Here is a 21,454-nt window from a genome sequence, read left to right on the forward strand (position 1 = left end):
TATTAAAATTGATATTCTTATTTTCAAAGTTTTTAGCAACAATTTTCTTTTTAAATATTCAATTTCAATAAATTAATTATTAGTTGTTAATTTTTTTTTATTTAATATCAATTTCCATTTTGTTTGTTATTTTTATTTTTTTGAAGAAGTCAAACTAACCTACCGAAATTGGCACTGAGGATAATCGAATTTAAGACCTTGAGTTGAAAGGAGCACGGTTCATGGTCTCAAGCCAACGTTATCAAACCAGCCAAGTGGGTTTTGTTTAATTTTATTTATATATTATTAAATTTCAATTTTTATAAAAAGCAATAATACCAACCAAGTGTATTATGTTCAAAAACAGCTACTCAAAAGCTTATGGTAAAGCTTCAGTAAACGTGACTTTTCTCTAAGTCAGAAATATCAATTTTGGCAGAAGCAATAGTATCATCTTAAGTCAAAATAATCTCACATGTCAATTTTCACATGATTTTATGTTAAAATTGTTTTGATCTCTCTTATCATAAAGAGAAGCTCCCTAATCATTACAAGTGTTTTACTTCTTCCTGCAAGCACCACTAAAGCCTTTCCTTCACCACTGTTCTAGTGAGATTTTCACAGTTCCACACAAGCACCAGTGTTTCTACATGCACCGATCGTCTACGACTCCCTGGAGGGGGGACTGAGACATTAAATGCACATCTTTGAGATTTGCATTTTGCTATCTTCAAGGTACTCAAAGAGTATCTGTCTGCATACTGCAACAGAAATAAAAACATCAAAATTCAAAGCCTATAGACAACGTGAAACAGAACAATAAATCACATCAGATAACACATTGGTAGGACCAAAACCCTCCCAAAAAACCAAGGCTTATGAACATGAAATAGCTTCATACATGCTGTTGACTACTTTGCAGCCATGCTTTCTAAGTACATCTTCAATAAAGACATAAGCAGAAATCATAGAGTGGGGGCGCCATGTTCAAATAAATGCTCCACTTGATTTAACATGATACTCCCCCAATCTATTTTGGAGGAGGAAGTTTAAAAAAAGAAAAAAAAAACGCGGAAGAGGGAAATTTTTATTAACTAAAATGGAACTAATGCCCATTTTACAAACTCAGTACCTTGAGGCTACAAGACTAAGCTCTTACCACTGAGCTAACACCTCAAGTGTACTTTGGAGGAGTAAGTGTCCCCTGATTCAACTAAAGGTTTAAACATCTCATACATACCATGATGCCCTGAAAGATGTGTTAATGTGTAGTAGGTAACATACCAATTTTACCACAAATTACAAACATGTCACGATCGGATGTAAAAGCAAAGGAAAGAGGGTGAAATATAGTCTTGTACATACACATTTATAATAATTCTACATAAATTGGGATGACAACTCAAAGGTGAAAACAGTCAAGATAACTAATACCAAAGAAAGATAGTACTGCCCTAACTTACATTTGGAATGTCAAAACCACCTTCAATTGCATCACATATATCCAGTGACAATTTTCGAAGCAATGGCAACTGTTAGTTACAACAGAAGATATAACAGAAAATAAGTTTTTAAACATTTTGCAAAACAAGAAACAAAATAAAGAAACACAAGCAAGATATAACCTCTGAAGCAGCATGTAAAATGAAGTTTCTTTGTAGCCCAAGGCCCTGCGTATGGAAAGGTCAAATTAATTGTAATGATAATCCTGGCAAAGGAGAAAATACTAACATAATAAATTAACATACTAACATTTGCCATTCAAAAATAAAATAAAATAGCAATGATGCAGTTTCAACTTATGATTCAAAAATCAAGGAGACACCACACAGAAAATGTTAGCGGCTCACTTTTATGAAGTTCTTTTTAAATTTTCTGACGAGTGGGGGATATAATAGAGAGCATAACAGAATTTATCAAAATAACTACACAAAAGTTACCAAAAATAGAAGAATGACGGCTAATTGTTAATTGTAGGTTAAGGATCCTTCTTTGATCATGAGAATTAAGCTCCTACATAATCATGAATTATCTAATGAAATGTTTGTCTTTAAAATTAAATTAAATTGAACACGACGTGACAATAACTTGTATGCCAATCAATAAATTCACAACAGAGCTTAAATATCATGTCTTGCACTTAGAATCATCTAGCGACATCAAGGAAAATAGCAACAGTATCATATTTTCTTTTTGTTTTTTGTCTACAAATGATATTCTTCATAAATTTTTATCTATGGTAATAAACTTAGAACAGTAATTCAATCCTGAATTTCAGTTACAATGCAACAAAAAGTTGCTAAACTAATCTAAACAATCACTGGATAATATATGACAAGCTGAAAATCAATTATCAAGACAGAAGCAACCCAAAAGAATCTGACTAGAAAACATGTATGAATAACTTAGTATGTGACCACTGACCATCATTCATAATTTAGATTTTACTATTCTAATGTGAGGGAGTAGACTTTAGAAATTAAAGTGTTGTGGTGTAGCTGTTAAGTGTAACTGTTCATCACATGCATATATATAACAAACACACAAATTTGTTGAAAATGAAAGATGCATAAACTTATTTGCAGAAAAAAGGGTCGACAGAAAGCTCACATTATGACGCAACAAAAGATCTTCTAGAGCTCTGCAATTAAGAAGAACAGAGACCCCATTTGCTGTTATTTCTCCACATTCCTAAACAATAGGCATCCATGTTTAGTGCAGTTGCAAGCAAAAATAAGGATCCACTCTCCATGACCCTTCTATCTCCTCAACACATTAGAAATGAAAGAACTATGACCCACATATGCATAATCTAAACTATAATATTTGCTATGTTAAAATGACTTAGAAAGAACTGAATAGCCATTATTCACGGAGAGGTACCCATGTCTCATCCCCCCCAAGTAGAAATATTATATTCTATAAAACTTCTCATGACCAGAAGATGACAGCTGCAAGACAAAATATTGCTCAGTTTCAGCCTTTGAGGTAAACAACACACTAAGGCAGCATATTCATGATACATAGAAGACAGCCTTTTGGTATGACTTACATATCATGTTATAAACATGAATAAGGTAATTTCATTAGTTTATAAAGGGAAATGGAAAAAATATAAACAAACCTCAAGATGCATAGAGACCAAGCCTGGCCATGCGCGTGAAATTATCTGTTGAGAATCTGCAATTGAAAAAATACATTGTCAAACGGTAAATTTTCAGCATTTGATAAGGTGGTCAGCGATCGATCACTGTAAGGTAATTCTACACAAGAAAATTGACCATATTGCAACCCCACCCCCTGTTACTTTTTCTCTTTGTTGCTAGTATTTGTTACCGAGGAGTAATAAGTAGCAGTAGAGGACAAAACAATTATCAAAATGGCATACATTGGCGGTTTGGTGCTTATTGATATTCTGATCATATGGAAGGTTACACTTAATCAAATTACAGGCTTTGATTACAAAGTCATGTCCAAGGAATTAAATTAATTGCAAATGATCACATTTCCATCTATTTGACCCTAACCTGAGTTAAGAAGAGGACAGCCCAGCAATGAAAGCTCAACCAAATTTCTACAGTTTTGAGACAAAATAACCAAATCATCATTTGTCATCCATGGGGTTACTCTTTCAAGCCTCAACTTTCTTAGATTTTGCATGGGGAGTTTGAAGCTTGATATGGATATATCACCAAAACAATAGCACAGAACTAATACTTGTAAGTTCATCAAGGACGTAACTAATTTCCTCACAATGATGTCAGACATCACCTGGAGAAAACCGTAATAACAAAGATAAGCAACAAACAAAATTTAAAAATGTGTTGAGAATATCTGAGAACTGAAAAATAGAAGCACGCACAAAGCAGAACACCAAGGAATAACTTAAATTTGAAGCATGCATCTCATATACAAGAATAATAAGAAACACTTCAGCTATAATTGATAAGAGTGATAGAAGTATAAGCCTTGACAAGGATTGTTTTTTCAATAAGCCTTGACATGTATTGTTAAATAGGTTGATTGGGAAAATAATGATATTAGATGTTACCTGTAGAAAACCATAACAACAAACAAATCAACAAACCAAATTTTAGAAATGTGATAAGAACATCTGAGAACTGAAAAACAGAAGCACACACAGAAAGCAAAATAACAGAAGACCAAGGAACAGCTGAAAAATCGGAAGCATACATCTCATATTCATAGGTACAAGAAAAATAAGAAACACTTCAGCTATAATTGATATTAGAAGTTAAGCCTTGACTTGTCTTGTTAAAACTGGTCCTGACCGACCAACAGCTCTTGCATAGCTCTTCAGACTAATGTCTTTGAAAAGATTTAATGATGTCTTGGCTTAGCCCAAAGAAGGAAATAATGATGGAACTTAATGGATTGTAGATGAGGAATGGCATTTCCGGGAAACTAATTGACTGGAATTGTTTTATTAAAAACATAAAGGGTTAAATATGTTTTTAGTCTATGTAAATATCTCAAATTTTGGTTTTACTCCCTATACCCAACACAAGAATAGAGTAAGCGTAGCGGAGATGAGGATGTTGTGTTGGATGTGTAGTAAGACTAGACGGGATATATTAGAAATGGCAGCATTAGAAAGAGAGTCGGGGTAGCACCTATAATAGAAAAGATGGTGGAAAATAGGCTTAGGTGGTTTGGGCATGTAAAGAGAAGGCCTGTAGATTATGTAGTAAGGAGAGTAGATGTGGAGGAAGACCTAAAAAATTATAAGAGAAACTATTAGGAAATATTTAGAGATTAATTAGTTGGATCCAAATTGGTTTATGATAGAACATTTATGGCGTAATTTGATCCATGTAGCCGACCCCACTTAGTGGGATAAGGCTTTGTTGTTGTTGTTGTACCCACTTTCCGGTCCCTACAAATTACAAAATAATATACTTTAGTCCCTCTTGAGGGACTAAAAACATGTAGTTTTGTATTTTGCTGGGACTAAAAAGTGGATACAGGTATTAAAAACAAAATATGTAAATATACAACTTAAATAACAGTATTTTCTCCATGACTTGTTCCAAAAGTGTTTTACTGCCAACTTTCCAAAAGTCTTGGGACTATATTATAACAATGTCATGATGTCCACGATTATTTTCTTTTTGTCAATGGCCATGAATTCAGGCTGCCTTCTCTTTTTAGTTGGTTCTTATCTACTACTTACACAACCTATATCAGAAGTCATAGATTTGTTTGTCTCTCTTTCATGTAATTCTGGAAGCCTTCAACCATCCAAGAGAAGCATCTTGCCCCCACGACAGTCCCAAAAAGATACCTTGTATATCTGAATTGTATTTTAGAGTAAGTTAGGGTAACCTAGATTAGTGCTTTATCTTTTGTAGTTAGACCAACATATCATTCACGTCACTATCAATATAACTTTATTATTTTGGGCATTACTTATCTTCCTTCTATTGTCTGTACCTAAAGACCAATAAGAGTTTCTCTAGTGTTTTCTATACTGTCATTAATAGAAACAAATTTTTTATATTTTCTTTAGCGACAAATAAGAACCTCCAATCCACAGGGGAAATAATTATTACCTGAAAATGAAGAATTATTGTTTCTAGCAGGGGACAGATTGCTGGTAATTGTCTCAATGCATCTTCACCTAACATTCCACCTAAACCTACATTGATGGTCTTCAATGACGTCAATGCAGGTTCCAAAGCACTTAGAGAGAAGGAAGAAAAACCCCAACCAAATTCAATTTCTTCCAATCTACTCTTCTTTCCTAACTCAGCATGCAGTTCTTCATGTAAGGAGGAAAAGCTAGGTTCTCTCTTTTCAATAGAACTATCTCCTTTTAACAAATTTTTACATCCTCTGGCTTTCAGGCTCTTCAAACTTGGATTTCCATGAATAACAAAACTTAATGCAGCTTCAGAAATCTGCAATTGCACAGGTTAATAAAATTGAAAGGAAAAAGTAAAGTTAACAAATAACCTATTGCACTTTGAAAATGCATACATGCACAGAATCCCTCTCCTCATTATGTCAAACCATAATGTTAACTAAAAGTATATGTTCTTTCTTTTCCCTTCTTTCTTCATCTATAACCTTATAGCTTCCAACTGAAGGTAAACAAACATTCCAACCCCACTTCCTTAAAACTCTAACCAATATTAAAATTTCAACAAAATAACAACTAACAAGCCATTAACATCTTCTATTAAAAGTATAAAGATAAACAAAACATGTCAAACTTCACGGATATGACAACAAACCTTGGTGTCTGACACATCAAGCATTTCCAAGGAAGAGCCTTTGAAATTAAATAGTGCCTGGTCAACTAGGTATGTCCCTCTCAGGCATAGATTCTTCAAAACTTGTGTTTGAGACATAAGCTCTTGTAGAGATAACTCAGAAATACCTGTGAAACAACTAATTTATCATATATTTTTCAATTAAGCTAACGTTTGTAAATTGTATCCCTTTTAAAAAAAAATGGGGAAGGGGGAAATTATCATTAAATAAAGTGGCACTAAATACCATTTACAACTGTCCTCGAGGGAATTTGAACGCAATCCCTTGAGGTTACCACTGAGCTGTCCCCTCATGGACAAAAAGTAGTTCTGGACCCTAAAGAATAATTTGGTCCCTTATTATGCTTGAACAATAATTAATCTACTAGGTTATTACTCGCATGACTTCTTTCACCTCAAGAGTGAGAGAAAGTTTTGAAAATTAAACCCAAAAAACTGGTGATTAGAACTACTAGTTCTCCATAGTATCAATATTTGAAGGCCAAACATGTCAAGGTGTCACATGGATGATCCAAAGCAACAGTAGCATGCTGCATCATTATATTTTGACTAACACGCATCATATCAAAAGAAAATATATGCAGCAGTGAAATCTAGATTTTTCAATATACTACACAAAACTAGGTAAACCAAACCATCTTCATGTATCACTCCTTTGTTTTATTTAAACCATCTTTATGAAACATGGTCTAATGAAGTTAAGTATGTTTTGCAATGCCATAATAGCATCTGAATGTTAAAAAAATATGCCCCCCGGTAAAGGTATTAAAACCTTCTGTTAAATATTTATACAAGACCAGGATTTACAAATTCATTTTGACAGTTCAGCCAAACAAACTAATAGAAAGAAAAGCATTTTACCTATGCAGCCACCCATATGCAGAGCTTGAAGATTAGACACCACAGAATGTAAAGAGGGAAAGTTGCCACCATCAGAAATAGCAGAGCAAAGAGCTTGAACTGAATTTATCCCAAATGAAGTATCACAGACCACAATCGAATTAAGTTTGTTACATCTGTGTATGAGATCTGATATGCCAATATCAGTGACACAAATACATCCTTTAATATTCAGGTGACACAATGAAACACAGAATTTGGAGATGTACTGGAGACTCAAATCTGCCATGGATAATATGAAGAAATTGTGGTTGTTAGCAGAGAAAAATATAAAAAGGATAAAACAAAAATGTTTAGATTGAGCGTGAATTCTTTCACCATGAAAACACCTACCACTGACATCAGTTCTTCCCTCCAAGGAGAGTTTCGTAACATAAGAAATTTGAGGTCTAGATTCATGAAATGACATGGTTTCCACTGCTTTATATTTAAGACTTGGGGTCTTCTCTGGTACCAGTGGTATCACGACAGGACTAGAGGATAAAATTGTAACTGATGCTGGAATTAGAGGTGTAACATCAACAGTCAAGTCAACTTCGTTGACCAGAGAGCACTTCTCCAATAACTGAAGGAACCCGGTTGTCCTGATATTTAAAAGATAAGCTGCTTTTAAGATTCTTAAGGAAGGAAAGGACTGGCTGAAGCAATTAACAGCATGTTCAATAAGCAGTCTTCGACACTTCGAGATATCCACCTCCTGAACTGCTTCAAAGATAAAGGTTTCTAACAGTTTTTGTGGGAATTCATACTTCTCTTGTATAGGATGTCCAGAATTATTAAAGAACTGTTCTATAATTTTCCTTTGCATGGGATCCGTTAGATATGATTCAGGTATGAGTGACAAAAGCAGTATTGCAGATGTTATTTGCGGACAATTGGAAAGGTCTATTTTCTGCATGCAATGGGAAGTTTACACAAGCATTAAATTATTCCTAATAGACAATCACAATCTACTAGCAGACAAATGAAAGACAAGTTGGCTGAGAGCCTGAGACATGTATACCAAATGATGTGCTTGAATAGCAGTAGGCATATATCAAAACCAAAAACCAGAAGGAAGCAATAGATACATTCAAAAAACTTTGATTTCTTGGTGTTAAATACCAAAGACATGAAAGTTAAACAGCTAGAATAATATAAAAACCTTATCACCCATAGGTTTTTTTGGATCTCTTGACGTTACTACATTTTATTTAGGCAAAGATTGGAAGTGCAAAGGCATCATTATGGAAAACTGACATCCCAACTATGCTGGCACCCCAGCCTCCCAAAAATCAAATGCAGCACCCCAATAACAAAAGTGAAATAAGACCTCACAGTGTTTGTATTGTATTTTTGTCCATCTCATCAAAAGAAATAATAGATAGTATTTTCTCTGACATAATGGAAAGCTACGAGGGAAGACCGTCTATTCATTTTGCACACACACTACATATTGTTGGGGATCCACTTGCTCTGAGAACAAGTCTTGAATACTTACGCCACGTAATAACTTCCTTGTACATGAATTTAACAAATCTAACAACCAATAAAGCATTAACATGATTATCATGCACACCTAATTTAGGTGTACTACAAACTCATAGGTGTGCAATCTAATAGTTTATAGTATTATATGTTTCAAAAAAAAAAATTGTTTATAGTATTATATGAATTTTTGTACACTTGACCTACTTAATAAAAAAATTCAATTTGTTGGATCAATGAAATAAATGTTTATAAAAAGTTATTGTGTAGAATAAGCGTGAGAAAAGATTAAACTTGCTCCTGGAGCAAGTAGATTCTTACTCCACCTAACTATACACATAATTATGGTGTTAATGAATATTTAATAAAAGGAAATTAATAAAAGGCAATGATCAATTTTTTTTTCTTTCTGGAGAAAGCAAGCAATACTAAAATACTAATTGATAAGCTTTGAAGGCTCCTTGTCAAGAAAACAATCAATAATGGCTAAATCAACTTGGTGTCTTCCAAGTAGTAAAATTTAAAAGTACCTTTGAATATTCTGTAACTCGAATCCTGAGATGTTGCAAGTCACTGTACCCAGAAATATCAAGTGAACCTATAGGGAGAATATTCAGTGCTCGGAAAATTGAACCAAGGCTTTCCTCAGCCAGCTGCCTAAAATAAAAAGAGTTTCTTTTTCCTGTTAAACACAAAAGTTACCTTACATCATCTAGGAATTTGTGGATGAAGAATAAATACTTTGCAATGCTTCAGGTAAAAGCTCTAGAAAATGATATACCTGCAGCAAACCACAAAGGCAAAAGTTCCACATGAATCTGTTAAGAAACAATAATAAAAGGTTATGCAATTTTTAAGTATAAATGACATTCTTAAGTATAAATGACATGTTAAGTTGGTAACACATAGAAAACTTGCCATCAATGAAGACAGAGCCAGAATTTAAATGGTAAAATTTGAACAAAATTAAATAGCTTGATTATTCTAAATTTGTTTTTCGAAATAAATAGACATCATAGTTACATTTACATCATGTTGATCAAAATATAATTAGATGTAGAACAATGCAAACACATTTTATCAACATACTTCTGAAAAATGAGTACAAAACATTCAAGTGGTATTAGAAGGGTAGAAGGAGACTGGGGCATTAGGGCATCATTAAACATGTAATCATTCGAATACTTTCCTCTTTCTTCTTTTTTGTAAGATCCTGTGTCCGTTAGATGCAAAGTTTATGAGGATTGCGAGTTAAGAAGTAGGGAAACTCCCTGCCATATCCAACCACATATGACAACATAATGCATGCTCCACCAAAGTCTTGTGGTAACTGTCTGACAGTTGAATATTAGGATTTTTAATGTTTTAAGAATCTTATTTTTAATGTTAATAATAATATTGTTCTTGGGATAAGCTTGTTCTAGTTGTGCTTAACTAGTATTTTTGAGCAAGTTTATAATATAGAACTATGGTTGTAGTTTTCTTATCACAACATCATTACTTTATAACTTCTCACAATTTCTGAAAAAATAAAATCTGTTTCATCTGTGCCCTATGCTTTTAAAACGTAACCTTGCCTATAAATAACATATCACTGATCGCAGTTAGGTTTCGGTAATATGGTGGAGTGATATCCTGTTGTTTAGAGATGCAAGAGAATTAAAAGGGGCTTCATAGGATATGATCCTTCCTCCCTGAATATCATCTCTAAGCACGTTTCAGTTAAACAATGGATTCAAGGCCTCAATATCAGTAATGAGACATATAAACTCACTTGTTTTAAAATTCCATTGTAGTTGTCTTCTGCTTCGCTCCGCCTCTCCAAATTTTCCATGTTACTTTCAAGCCAAAGAAGAAGTGCATCGGAAAGATGCATCTCACTGTCAAGATAGTAGATTATAACATTAAAATCTTCGAACATGCAAAGTAAAATACAATGGATTAAATGAAGCCATTTCATAAATAACCTGTCAACAGTTAAATGAGGGTGCTTTACTGAAGATAACAGTAAGTTATATGGAACTTCTCTAAAGAAATTGTTCTTCTTTGCCCACATCTAAAACAGAAAGAAAAATCATAAACAAAGTACTTTTAAAAAAAATATGAAAAAATTAGTGTTGTTTGGCTACATGAAATTTAATCCACAAACAAGCATAATTGTGCATGAATAACAATTATAAAACCATTTTAAAAAGGTGGAAATTCATAATTAAGGAGAAAACGTGAAATTCCTGTTCATTGCTCATGCTATAGTGAAAGAAGTTGATTACATACAAAATTCCTTGCTAGGTAGCCGATACATAAGTGAAGAATGAAATCACTTGCTGCAAAATGTGTTAAAAAAAGTTAGAACGAATTGACTCAAGTAGCAAGATGATCATATTTTACACAAAAATGTAAAATAATAAACGTGTACCATGATCGGAAGCAAATTTCCATATTTGGATCAGATCCTCCGTTTGTATTTGTGTTGATGGAAATTCGTTGCGTGAGAATACCTCAGAAAACCAATCCTCACATTTTACGATAAGTGTATCCACTCCAAAATAAAGAGCCCCCTGATATATACCACACAAAGACCAACACTTATGAATTTAAACTCCTCGAATGAAAGCAAAAATCAGAACAGTATGTATATTCATGGTTACAGCTTGTTATATAACAAAAGAGTTAGATTAGAATGAATACGTAAATGTGAACAATTAATTTACCTCGTAAAGAGGGAGGACATTTTGAGAGGTAATATCCAAAGAACAGCCATATATATGCTTAAGAATTTGCATAAACACAGGCAGATTCCAGTTGATAGTGATAGAGCCCAAGCATGATTCACTGCGCAAAAATATTGATAAGCGTTTTGGATTGCTATAAAATAAAAAAAAAGGAAAATCAAAATTTTGTTTAACCTGAAGCTTCCACTGAGAAGGCCTCGGAAATACAAAGAGTGGTGGATGAGCCTGTTGCGATGTGCGTGAAGTTTGATAGTGTGAAAATTGAGAAATGTTGATAAATCGGAAAGGATGATATCAGTGAGAAACTCTTCAATTGGATGATTATGATAAGGATCAGGAGTAGGAGTAGGATTAGTGCAAACGAGGAGGATAAGTTGATCATCTTCATCGTCTGAGACTGAAACCTCCATGGATGGAATGGACTATTTGATTACTAGAGTAGAGTGCCAAGTCTTGCGTTGTTTCGATCTGCCGCATGGGTATTCAATTTATCATTTCAATCTCTCCGAAAGTACACCACTTTTACTTAAGAGTATTGATATTTTAAGGACCATTTCATATAATTTTTTTGTCACAATTTCTTTTTTTCTCTCTTTTCATTGCTTAAAAACAATAGAGAGATAAAAAGGAAGAGATAGAATAAAAGGATAATTTGACTATCAGAAAGAAAATTGTCAAAAAATTGTCACAAATGAATGTACAAATATCATTTCTCTTTACTCAAACCAACTTTTCTTTTTTTTAATTATAAAGCTTTTAGAGATTTATAAGTTATTTGTTTGTAGTTGTATACTCATTTGAGAAGTATAAATATTTTTGGATTAATATAATTTATTTATTTTTCCCTAAAAAAAAGTAACTTATTTCTTTTTGATAAAATGAATAATAATTTCAACAATCAATAAAAAAAATTAACTCAACTAAAATAAATTGGTCCATCGTAAGATAATGACATGTCTCAAATAAGTGAACTCATAAAAAAAAAAAAAAAAAAAAAAAAAAAAAGTCAAAATTTACTCGAATAAGCTTTAAATAAATCACCCCTCCCCTCAAAGATAAAAAAAAAAAAAAAAAAAAAAAATCACTCCTCTTACAAATTCGAAAAAGATTACTTTAACTTTTTATCTTGTAGTAATAATTTAAAAAAGTGCAATGTTATATCTCTAGAAAAATAAAATCAAGGATTAAGAGCAGTTAATCTCAATGCACTATTTACCACAATTCAAGGAGGTGTGTCTGAAAAATAAGGAGTGAACAAATAAATCATGCAATTAAAACTTTTTAGTTGTATCTTAAAAAATTCTTGATGTTATTTTTCTAGAGAAATAACATTTTCCTTTAAAAAATATATGATTTTGATTGTTTAAATCAAGTTTATAACATTTTTAGATTGAAATGTGTTATCTCGTCGTTGATGATCCATTCGATTGCTTAAAAATGAATTTTTGATGTAGAGATAACATGAATTTCCATGGATTTAGTTCCTAGAATGTGTGCAATTCACTCTAAAAGATAACAAAGTAAGCAATCATGAATTAACAACTTAAAATCGCCCACTCCATCTGTTACCACAATCATCTTTATCCCAAACATTAGAAATTGTCTTCACCTGCTTTCAATCATCTTACTAATATTTCCCGTAATAATTAGCACTCCTAAACGAATTACATTTGAGTAAGCATTTGCGTGATGAATCTTGTTCTGCCCTCTGGACATGAGCAGGCAGGTTTAATGGAATTTTGTATTGTCAGGAACTTTTGTTATTATTAACTTCAAAGTTGTTGTAGACTTTAAATTCCTAGTTTTTACGTGTACATAAAAGTTACATCTCCAATATATATGGAGCAGGGAGCCACAAACGTGGGAATTGATTAACAAAATGCCACCCTCAACCAAGAGCAGTGTCTTTAAAACAACTCGAATTCCACGTGCTGTCCTACATTACACTCTAAATACTTTGCACCCTTGCCGTGTGATGCCATGTCTAAAACTCCAAAATCACAAAACTCTGGAAGTTCTGGTGGGATAGTGCAACGAATTAAGGCCCAGTTAAGGCCCTCGAAGAAGGGATGTTGTTTAATCTCCGCAGCCCCTTTCTGTGAACCCAAACGGTTTTCAGGCTCTTTAACTAACAACCCTCTGATCAGATCCTTAGCTTCGAAACTGACAAATGGGTCATCAGGGAATCCAAGACTTTGCAACACCACGTTTGCTAATGTTTCTTCATTGTTAGAACCTTTAAAGGGTGTTCTTCCATATAAAAGCTCATAAAGAAAAACACCAAATGTCCACCAGTCAACTGCAGCACCATGTCCCTCTTCTTTGATGATCTCAGGCGCCAAGTATTCATGTGTACCAACAAATGAGTTTGACCTTGCATCAGTGGGCTCAGCCACAAGCTGCGGAAGTGATCTGATATGAGCGAGAGGGTCGACTTTTAACTTTCTTGCTTTTGCAGCAGCAGGTAGGAATCTGGGACTGAAGCATGAAACTTGACAAGATGGTTGAATGCACAATGGCTCAATGCAACTTGATTGTGCACCAAGACCAGAAACTTTTGCAGGGTCAATATTAGAAGATGACTTCAGAAGTGTTGGGCTAACAGCACACCTCAACGACAGATCAAAATCAGTGAGCATAATGTGGCCGTCTTCTCGAACAAGAATGTTTTCGGGTTTCAAATCACGGTAAACAACTCCAAGCATGTGCAAGTACTCCAAAGCAAGGAGGACTTCAGCAACATAAAACCTGCATGATAGATGTATGGAAGTATCAGACACAGCAAATTGATTCCCACAATTAACTGTGCAAAGAAATCATTACAAAAATTAATCCATAATTGAAAAAATGCATCCTTTGTCAATAACAGAGGTCAGCATAAACATTGTAGACCAGTAACCAGAGTAACTGATAGAGTTTGTTATCTAACCATTCTAACTCTAAAATTTAAAGGAACACAGTTACTATCAACAGTTAATGGATAACTCCTAAGTAACCATGAAGAACAATCAAAGTGAAACTAACTGCTGACTTCATTTAGATTCTTCAGGTGGAACAAATTGCTACAGTGGAAAAGTATTAATAATCAATATACCAGCCTATGATTCGCAGAACCATATCAATATAGTTAAGCAATAAAGCACATATTATACAGAAACACAGGAAAAAAACATGCCAAAAACCACTTGAATGCACTGGATAAAATAGATATGCACGATACAGGATGAGAATGAGCAGGAGCATACTAACCAAGAACAGTTATGTCAAACAATATATTTGTGTGTACTATCAGGAAATAGTTAAGCCACCGTATCTTTTGTTGCACAACACAAATTTAACAGGAAGGATGTTGCATATTATTTTTGAGCTTAAAGAAAATAGAATGCTAATATATTACTGAACACTTAATAGTTTCCTACCTTGCTGCTAGCTCTGAAAAACATCTACCAAGCTGCTTCTGTCGTAGAACATGAAGATCTCCACCGGGACAATACTCCATGACCAAACATGAAAGATTATCTGATGTAAATTGCACATACAATGTAGGAAGAAACGGATGGTCCAGCATCCTTAAGATTTCTCTTTCAGTTTGAGCCCTAGGCATCTTCTTCCTTCGTGCCAAAAATTCGATGTCCATGACCTTAATAGCAAACAAACAACTTGTGCCAATTAGTTCGGCAAGATATACAGTCCCAATGTCTCCACAACCAAGTTTCTTCAAAAGATTGAAATGTCTCAAACCCAAAACTCCGTGCTGCATTTGAGCATGTCGAATGGCTTCCCACCTAACATCCTTTGACATGTGAGGCCTACTGCCGCAACTTGAGCCACTCATGTTGCTCTCATCACTGGTACTAGTACTACTACTGTACTCACCTTGACTACTCTTTGAGCTTTGTGAGAACTCGAGTTGCTCTTTCAACTTGGTGTTCTTCTGAATCTTCTCCACCTTTGCAACTGCTTTGCCTATATTACCACTATTTGATGCCGAATAAGGTTTATATGAACTAGAGTGCACGTTACTGAAGTTCACTCCGTTTCCAGGACTAGTAGAGTCCAAGGCCATTACCTCTTGGTTTTTTTCTTCCTTTGTGTCTTCTAAAGCGCACCTACATCTTTCACAAACCAGCTGAGCTGTGCCAGGAACAGACTTGCTAACTTCATTTGATGTAGGATCACATGATGCAGAACCTGAATCCTCCTTCACTTTCTTCTTACTCGGACTTTTGTTCTTAATGACCATTTTAATTGTGCGAGAGGTATGGTGTGGTTGTTTGTTAACCCTGCTGCCATTAACAGAAGTAGATGAAGAAGATGATGTCTGCAACCTACCTTTCCGTCCAGAATTTGACACAGCCACTTTATTACCTAACTTTTTAGGTGAAGAAGCATTTACAGACAACTCTAATTTGCTTTCAGCTGTATTAGAAAGAGATGGAGAAGATGCAGGGGTTTGCTTTTCTGGTTGAACAGGTACCACACGCTGTGATTGAGACCCAACTCTACTTGATAAACATGCTGCATCACTTCGCGACGATGAAGTCCCGGAATGAAGTTGATTAGTTGCAACAGCAATTTCCCAAGCAGAATTAATGGCTTGACTCGATGATGTGATTTGGGTAGTTTGATGGGATTGAGATGTTTTATTGAATGAGAGTGACTGGCTTTTTTCTGGCACTAGAGATATTTCCATTCTACGCCCTTTACTCTCAGCAATGTGAGGCCCGGAATGACTGGCTTCATCTACAACCGAACTGTACAATGTCTGTATCCTTTCAACCTCTGATATTCTTGGAGAAGCTATTGACTTCGATAGCCGTTTCATGGAAGCCACTTCTGATGCCTTAGATATACAAAGGTCTCTTAGTGCCTGCTTCAAATTAACAGCCTCAGAAGTTCCAACTTGTGGAGATCGCAGAACACCCATTGTCATCGGTTTTTTTAAGGTGTTTTTCAGCTTATAACTTGTACCATCTTGTGAAATGCCCAAATCCCATGACGAAGATTTAAGAGCAATTGATTCAAACAGCTTGTTAATTTCATCATCAATTTTATCCTTGTATCCCAAGTTCAGCGCCAAAGGCTTCTTATTTTTTTTCTCAGACATTTTGTTCTGAGACTTGGACTGGCAAATCTCTATAACGCCTTTCCCTATACTTCGGTCCTCCCTTACTTCAACTATTTCACAAGTGCCAGAGAATGAACCCATTATAAGAAAAATTATGGGTTAACTCAACTTATTCAAAGTACATAATTGCACAAACACTTCTACTCTCAAGGCCCAACTCACTAATTTTACTACACAGAGTATATGTGTGTCACCATAAAATCAAGACACAAGGAAGACGAACATGAAATCCAACTTCCACAACAAACCCAAACCATTCTTTTGAGGTCATATTCACTCTTTTACCAGCTACATAACACTTCAAACCCTGATACAATTATCAACACCTGAAAACATCAGCAAAACCAAAGCATGAAACGAAAATTGTTAATAATTTATTTTTGAAAAAGAAAAATATATTAATAGGCTCGAGATCAAACACAGGACATGCAAGAAAAGAGCAAAAGATACATCTAACTTCCAAGGTACATACATGCTCAATACATACAAATAAATATGTCCATTATGATCACCACATGCTGACGGGCTCTAAGAACTACAAACAACTGCTTTCATTAAAGAAAACAGCCAACACCAAAACAAAATAGTTGACAGATAAATGTGTGACAATTTTCTGTTGACCGTCACTATCCAACTGTTTTTTGAAACGACAAGTATTAGTAATTGTTGGTATTATAGTTTAACTTCCCCGCCCCAACCACCAAGAAAACCTTAAATTTTATATGTCACTGTCAAATTAATTCTGAAATCTTAGCTTAATTTGAAGATTATACCCAAAAAAAAAAAAAATTAAACAAAATACCCATCTAAAAAATAACATTAAGTTAAGTCAAATCAGATCAGGAGAAATGTGAATCCAGATTAACAAAAAAAAAATGTTCATACAGAAATAGGAACAGAATTAAAAATCCAATATTTATTATCCAAAATGAAGAATCCAGCAAATACTACTCATTTTTCATAACAAATCAAACCGCAAAAGCAAAAGGGTTGAAATAAATAAATCTAAGTTCAAAATTGCATAGCGAGTAGAGCGTATAGTATAAGCAAAAACTGTTAATCAGGAAGAGAATCAATACCAAAAAGTGGAAGAAAACGTTGAAGATGTTGCTAGAACTGAACGAATATGTTGAAACGGGAAATAGAGAAAAACCCTAATCGCGCATTTAAGTACACGGAAGGAAGAAGCTCGTTTCGTAGGAAGTGTTTTTCTGTTCCGTTTTCAGCAATGGCCATGATGCCACTGATAATTGTTTTGTTTCTTGCAAACGGGTGGGTCCCATTAATGTCACACATTTAAATCAAATTTCAAATGAAATATACCTTTAGATATAGATTGATAGATACAATCAATTGGAATGGAATTTATGTATTGTCAAATTGTGTGATGTATAAGTGTATCTTTGATTTTTAGTCATGTAGTATTGACTATTTGATAATGATGGTTAGGCTAAGACATATACATGATCTTTAATTAATTAATGAAGAATGCTAATCGGAATAAAAAGTGTCACCTACTTTAATTAATTTAAAAATTAAGGCAAATCTAAGATTTGTCTTTGCTTGATGCAGATATAAGATGTAGTTAAGTAAATAAACTCATATTATCCATTCTAATGTAATCATTGTTTGCTATCGTAATTCATACATATGTGATTCGTTAAACTCGTTCTTGATTGATAAAGATGTTACTTTAAGAAGAAAAAAAAAAGTTAATAATTTACTATATATATTCTTTGAAAGAATAATTTACTATATTTCCTAAACTTTTTTTACAGTATATTATTTCCTAAACATAAAGCATACTCGTACTCTAACGAATAGTTAGGACACTGGGATTTGTTTACTTGAGCGGAAAGAGGTCGTCATTTTGTTCTTGTCCTCTAATATGGTTGGATTCGGTTGCATTTGGCAGAAAATAATGCAAACCGATTAATTAAATTTGTAAGCATATGTGTCTGAAATCATTGCCGTCTATTTGTAGTGGCGGTTTCTGCGGTAACATGTTTTAAAAATCACACCGAACTGTTGGTTCAATAAGTTTTTATTTTTTTATTTTTAAGGATGTTGGTTCAATAAGTTGAATTAATAACAAATTGGATGCTTTGTAGAGAGTACTGGTTTTTAATAACAAATTTGCTAATACAATCTACATTCATCGTGCAAAGATGCTGCTTCACACATAACCATACGTTCAAAGCATATTTGAGCTTCTATTTGATCCAACGATCATCACCCCACAAGCGTGAATTCAACATATCCGCGTCTAAGGGTCTATAAATAAGGCATGGTGCCTTTAAAATAAGGTATACGTACACTCTAATTCTGATAAATCTTTTCAAAACTTATTGAAACCTAACAAATTTAAATGTTCGAGTGTATTTACAGGTACATCCTTCCATACTAGTGAAGGATTTGCTCCGACCAACATGGACCACCACAACAATTGTTTTGCATGGCTGACTCATATGTTGTTTTGAGGGATGAAGTTGGAGTTGGCTTGTAATATTGTCATCGTAGAAGGTGGTGGAATTTGATTTTTAAAGATGATGAGTTTTAGGGTTAAAAAAACATGGTCCATTTATTAAGTGAAAACATTTTCCTTTTCCAATTCATAAAATCTATGTTAGTTTATTAATTAGAGGGATGCTAACGATAATATATCTTACACTTTCTCTTAGACACTCTTTTATTCATTGGTCCACATCATCATTTTTTATAAACCTTGTGCAAGATAACCGGTTCTCCTGGTTTACATACACAGACTTTTTACTATATATCAAATAAAAATGGGTTAATAGGTCTTTACCCCCTGCAATATAGGTCACTTTTGATTTCCCCCCTGTAAAATATTTTTTGTCAGGTTTCGTCCTTGTAAATTTTTCTTGTTTTGGAATACCCCCTAGGCCAATTGACTGTGTATTTTCGCTGATGTGGCACGATGAGTCACCTTTTTATGATGACGTGACGCGCTGACTGTATAATTATTTTAATTTTTTATTGTGCACACGTGACATTTGTGATTTTTTTTTAATAATAAAAAAATTCTAGAAAAATGAAAATTAATGAAAAAAATCTGGAAAAATTAAAAAAAAAGTCTCATAGAATGAAAAATAATGAGAAAATAAAAAAAATCTGGAAAAATTAATATGTATCGAAATTTTCGAAAAAATTATAAAAAAAAAAAATTCTTAATTAAGTTCCTGAAAAATTCTAAAAAAGATCAAGTTCCTGAAAAAAATTTCAAAATATATTTTCTTATTATTTTAAAAAAATTCGAAATAGTTTAAGTTCATGAAATTTTTATAAGAAATGTTATTTTTTGTTAGAATTTTTATAAAAAAAGGAAAAATTCAGGAATTTAAAATATTTTAGGAACTTAGTTCAGATTTTTTTTTATAATTTTTTCGACAATTTCGATATATATTAATCTTTTCCAGATTTTTTTCATTATTTTTTATTTTACCTGATTTTTTTATTTTTTATTAATTTTTCCATAATTTTTTAATTTTTCCGGTATTTTTTAAGCATTTGTTTTCATTTTTATTAATTTTTCTAGAATTTTTTTTCGTTTTTTTATTATTTAAAAAAAATCACAAATGCCACGTGTACACAATAAAAAAATAAAAATTATACAGTCAGCGCACCACGTCATCGGAAAACGGTGACTCAGCGTACCACATCAGCGAAAATGCACAGTCAGCTGACCTAGGGGTTATTCCAAAACAAAAATTTACAAGGACGGATTCTGACAAAAAAATGCTAACAAGTGTCATCAACATGTTATTTAAGTAATCAAAAGTGGTAGCTTTAACATAAAAAGTTGTGAATGTAACACCCCATTTTCCCAATATAAAATTTTATAAACAATTATCAGAGTAAACATCACAAACGGGATATCACATTCCAACATAATCGCAAAACAGTTAAATAACAACTTAACTTTCAAGAAAATATCTTAAACATTGCAGCGGAATTAATTCAAAAATCCATAAATCGTTTTGGCACGTAGGCCCCATCAAAATATCTCAACAGTTAATCAACATCATAAAATATCATAATTGTTCACGTAAGAGAATGAAACATGCATATCATAAAACCTCATCCCGTTATGTATCAGAGCGACCTAGACGACTCAGTGAGGCAAGGTCACTCACGACAGCACAACAACAACTAAGCTCGATCACCTGCAAGTTACTCATACGAAGAGCAATATTTCCAAGCAGAAGGGGTGAGATTTCACAAAACAATAATATTAATCAATATAATTCAAGATCATAATTAACAACACAAACAATCTTAAACATCATTGCATCTTTGATAAACAATTAACAAGTATTCACATCATTCAATCGTCATCAATAACATAACATCTTTTGACTCGACAGATGCGACAATGCGAATCTAAACCTCTTTATGCATGTGGTACCAATCAGGGCATGAGCCCCCAACATCATAGTATTAATATACTATTAAGGCATCGTGGTGAGGACAAAGCTCAATTCGTGGTGAGGACAAAGCTCCAGGGCATGAGCCCCCAACAAAGTATGCTAATGCATGGACTCAATCAATCTAAAACAATTTTAATCAACATCTCAATATGCATCCAATAATTTGGAGCTCAACAACATCTATTCATCTTATAATGACTCATGCAACTTAGTTAAACAACAACAGCAGCATAATCAGATCACAGCAGCATTATAATTTCATGACAACAATTCATTTTCAACAACATCAAGGTTATTCAAGAATAAATCAAGTAATGCATTTAATCATTAAGGCCCCGTTTGGATTGGCTTATTTTGAGCTTATGTGGGCTTATCTACTCTCATAAGTCTTTTTTAAAGGTGTTTGGGTAAATAAGTAAAAATAGCTTATCATAGTTTCATAAGCTGCTTATGCCATATTTTAATAAGCCTAAATTTTCAGCTTACCCTCCGGCTTAACAA

At 33.6% G+C, this 21,454-nt stretch overlaps 2 protein-coding genes across 5 annotated transcripts; both read right to left on the reverse strand.

Moving 5' to 3' along the window:
- Window positions 1-333: 333 nt before the first annotated feature.
- On the reverse strand, window positions 334-11,890 carry LOC11432963 (BTB/POZ domain-containing protein FBL11). 3 transcript variants are annotated; one of them, XM_003625731.4, is made up of 18 exons: window positions 11,549-11,889; window positions 11,354-11,474; window positions 11,059-11,200; window positions 10,917-10,966; window positions 10,610-10,698; window positions 10,417-10,522; window positions 9,424-9,460; window positions 9,173-9,324; window positions 7,509-8,067; window positions 7,137-7,397; window positions 6,237-6,382; window positions 5,553-5,900; window positions 3,507-3,750; window positions 3,104-3,159; window positions 2,590-2,670; window positions 1,605-1,649; window positions 1,443-1,511; window positions 334-740 (listed from the first exon to the last, which is right to left on the reverse strand). In XM_003625731.4, the coding sequence occupies exons 1-18, from the start codon at window positions 11,782-11,784 to the stop codon at window positions 561-563; spliced, it is 2,922 nt and encodes a 973-aa protein (XP_003625779.2). In that variant the 5' UTR covers window positions 11,785-11,889; the 3' UTR covers window positions 334-560. The 3 variants fall into 3 exon arrangements, with proteins under 3 accessions (XP_003625779.2, XP_039683385.1, XP_039683384.1); XM_039827451.1 differs by lacking the exon at window positions 5,553-5,900 and having other exon boundaries at window positions 410-740; window positions 11,549-11,890; XM_039827450.1 differs by lacking the exons at window positions 334-740; window positions 1,443-1,511; window positions 1,605-1,649; window positions 2,590-2,670 and adding an exon at window positions 2,677-2,930 and having other exon boundaries at window positions 11,549-11,890.
- A 1,108-nt stretch (window positions 11,891-12,998) lies between these two features.
- LOC11427174 (serine/threonine-protein kinase D6PKL1) lies at window positions 12,999-17,800 on the reverse strand. 2 transcript variants are annotated; one of them, XM_003625732.4, is made up of 3 exons: window positions 17,582-17,800; window positions 14,794-16,809; window positions 12,999-14,122 (listed from the first exon to the last, which is right to left on the reverse strand). In XM_003625732.4, exons 2-3 carry the CDS (start codon window positions 16,581-16,583, stop codon window positions 13,282-13,284), a joined length of 2,631 nt encoding a protein of 876 aa, XP_003625780.1. In that variant the 5' UTR covers window positions 16,584-16,809; window positions 17,582-17,800; the 3' UTR covers window positions 12,999-13,281. The 2 variants fall into 2 exon arrangements, with proteins under 2 accessions (XP_003625780.1, XP_024626986.1); XM_024771218.2 differs by having other exon boundaries at window positions 14,794-16,828.
- Window positions 17,801-21,454: the final 3,654 nt, after the last annotated feature.

The sequence above is a fragment of the Medicago truncatula genome, chromosome 7 (genome assembly GCF_003473485.1).
Source record: "Medicago truncatula cultivar Jemalong A17 chromosome 7, MtrunA17r5.0-ANR, whole genome shotgun sequence".
NCBI classification, from domain to species: Eukaryota; Viridiplantae; Streptophyta; class Magnoliopsida; order Fabales; family Fabaceae; genus Medicago; species Medicago truncatula.

Bases quoted from the DNA above. Each gene is read 5' to 3' on its own strand.
- LOC11432963 (XM_003625731.4), bottom strand. From the start codon at position 11,784: ATGGAGGTTTCAGTCTCAGACGATGAAGATGATCAACTTATCCTCCTC. The intron at 8,068-9,172 runs GTACTTTTAAAT...CATTGCATGCAG, and splicing joins GAGTTACAGAATATTCAAAG to AAAATAGACCTTTCCAATTG. The intron at 741-1,442 runs GTAAGTTAGGGC...TTTCTGTTGCAG, and splicing joins GTGGTTTTGACATTCCAAAT to TATGCAGACAGATACTCTTT.
- LOC11427174 (XM_003625732.4), bottom strand. From the start codon at position 16,583: ATGGGTTCATTCTCTGGCACTTGTGAAATAGTTGAAGTAAGGGAGGAC. The intron at 14,123-14,793 runs GTAGGAAACTAT...TCTATCATGCAG, and splicing joins TTTTCAGAGCTAGCAGCAAG to GTTTTATGTTGCTGAAGTCC.